This window comes from Salminus brasiliensis, chromosome 19 (genome assembly GCF_030463535.1).
Source record: "Salminus brasiliensis chromosome 19, fSalBra1.hap2, whole genome shotgun sequence".
Taxonomy (NCBI): Eukaryota; Metazoa; Chordata; class Actinopteri; order Characiformes; family Bryconidae; genus Salminus; species Salminus brasiliensis.
Window position 1 is genome coordinate 32643966 of NC_132896.1, and position 2511 is coordinate 32646476.

Genomic DNA, 2511 nt, shown 5'->3' on the forward strand with positions numbered 1-2511 from the left:
TGAATTACATTTAAATTCTCAACCTTTTAAGTACAGATTTTTTTCTGTGATTTGTATGTTTGTGTATTTGTAATGATCTCCTCTATTTAAGTAAGCTGGTCTCTTTTATTTCAGTTCCACTCTCCATTGTAGACTTTGAAACATTAAGGGTTTATATATTGAATAGTTTTTACATAACTGTTATTGGGAGTGTCTCGACTTCTACGCTTAATGGAAAAGTACTATGATAATGAAGTCAAGTAAAACATGGGTTACAAGTCAAGAAAAAAAAAAAAAACTTGTCAAGTCTAGCCAATCAGATTCAACTCAAGACCTGCTTATACATTTTGATGCCTCTGTAAACTACTTCCTTTCCAGTTTGCCTGAAACAAGAATGGCTTCATTTATGACGAGGATTCTCATTTTCCTCTTCTACATAATGTGTAAGTTTATAAACTTCTTAAATCGTTCAGGTCTTCAGCTGCTTCTAGGGTTGGAGCTTTACTGTCAGGTGTAGAAACCTTGTCTACCTTTTCTTTCTTGGTTTTAATCGGATCTTAATTTATTTTATAGGTTCTGCTGAAGCTGAGGATGTTGCTGAGCGAGTGTTTATCTCAGCTGAGTCTGATAAACCTGTTACTCTTGACTGTAAAGCTGTAAAACAGTCTGTTGCCTACACACACCGGGTTTGGTACAAGCAAATTCTGGGCCAGGAACCTCAGGAAGTGGCAACAAGGCTTCAAGACAAATCATGGGGCGCTCTTTCACCTGGGTTTGATGCTTTAGCTTTAAAACTGCACAACAATTTTTCTTTAACTATTGAAAAACCGACTAAAGCTCATGAAGGAATGTACTACTGTGGACGAGGAGATGCAAAAAGCTTTACATTTACAAATGTGATATTTGTAGCTGTGGCAGGTAATGACATTACTTTTTTAACTGCTGTATTTCAGTAAAGTTGAACATTGTTACTAATTCACACTCTACACTGTCTGAAGCAACCGCAATATTGAAGCATTTTATAATCAAACATGTATCATGGGTAACCGACTGCTCCGGGCGAGACCAAGAAAACCCAATATCAGTTCAAAAGATCCTTAAATAAGACATAATTGAATATCCATTCTAAACTTTATTGATTATTAATTCCGTAACAGTTTACCTGCATATCCTAATCTTACACTGTCTTTATTATATTGATCAGATCATTCCCAGTCCTTAACCTCAGTTACCCAGAGTCCAGAATTCCAGTCAGTTTCTCCAGGAGAACCAGTGAATCTGCAGTGCACGGTCCACAGTAAGGTCCAAGCAGCTGAACTTCGAGTGCTCTGGTTCAGATCTGCTGCAGGACGATCCTTTCCTGAGATCATCTACACTCATCACAACAGCAGCCGTCAGTGTGAGATCAGCTCTTCTAAAGACGGCTGTGTGTTCAGCTTCTCCAAGAACATCAACAACAGTGAAGATACTGGAACTTACTACTGCGCTGTGTCCAGCTGTGGGAAGATCATTGTGGGCAATGGAGCTACAGTAGACTTTAGTAAGCCTCACATCTTTCTTAATATGCAGTCACATACAGGGGGTTCTGCGTTATATCTAGAACCTTGATGTCTTAGGAAACCATTTGAATGCTTATGTTTTTTTTTTCCTGGTTCCTGGATAGCCTGCTGTAAGGAACATTTTTCCTATGGCACCAAAAAGAGTCATAGAATCTTCTTTAGTAAAGTGTACAAATAGTAGAAACACCTAAGAAGAGCTGGATACTCTGAGCTTTAATAAACTGATGCTTTAGTTATTCATATTTGACATCATACTCTTACCATATCATATCTTACTGGTTAAGTCTTTAATGCTTATGAAAATAAATATGTCGTAATTTAATGATTTATATCTTCTAGAGAAGCCTGTGGATCTTGCTGTGATCTTCCTGGGAGCAGCATTGGGAGTGTGTGTGGTTGTGATCGCAGCTCAATCCATTTTAATCTGTAAAGGAAACTGTAAACACTGCAGCGGTGAGCGTCTTCTGAGTTTTGTGTTACCTCATGATGATTGTTTATTTGACTGTAATTTAGGTAATGGTTTCTTTTGTAGTACCTTATAGTCTAAGTGCTGACCGGCTAAGTATAATAATAATTATTTGGGGAATATTATAGTCATGACAGTCTAATTATATTACCCTGAAATAATTAACTGGTTAACAGGTTCTAGCTTTTCAGATCATGTTAATGCTAATGATTATAACTTGTATAACTGATTATAACGTATATATGTACGTGACTAATAATTTAAAGTAGCAGGGTGGTAATAACCCAAATACTCTAAACAATAAAATTTACTCTAATATCAAACAAACATTTTAGCAGGACAATAAATTATAAAACATAGATTTGTGAATGATGAATAATGTCCCATTAAATAGCCATTGCCTTCTTTCACAGTCTAGATAATTGGGTGTAGATAAAAGATGGCTACATGGTACAGTACAGCTTTGTGTCTTTGTCCAGGAAATGAACTTTAAAGTTTCCAGTTTAT

At 36.4% G+C, this 2511-nt stretch overlaps 1 protein-coding gene across 1 annotated transcript in view; it reads left to right on the plus strand.

The window, feature by feature from the left end:
• Positions 1-370: 370 nt before the first annotated feature.
• Positions 371-2511, plus strand: part of LOC140541443 (uncharacterized) — a 3560-nt gene continuing 1419 nt past the window's right edge. Inside the window, exons 1-4 of the mRNA XM_072664069.1 lie at positions 371-422; positions 553-897; positions 1184-1519; positions 1878-1991. Of these exons, the coding sequence (XP_072520170.1) occupies positions 374-422; positions 553-897; positions 1184-1519; positions 1878-1991 (844 nt within the window). The 5' untranslated portion in view covers positions 371-373. The remainder of the gene's footprint in view (positions 423-552; positions 898-1183; positions 1520-1877; positions 1992-2511) is intronic.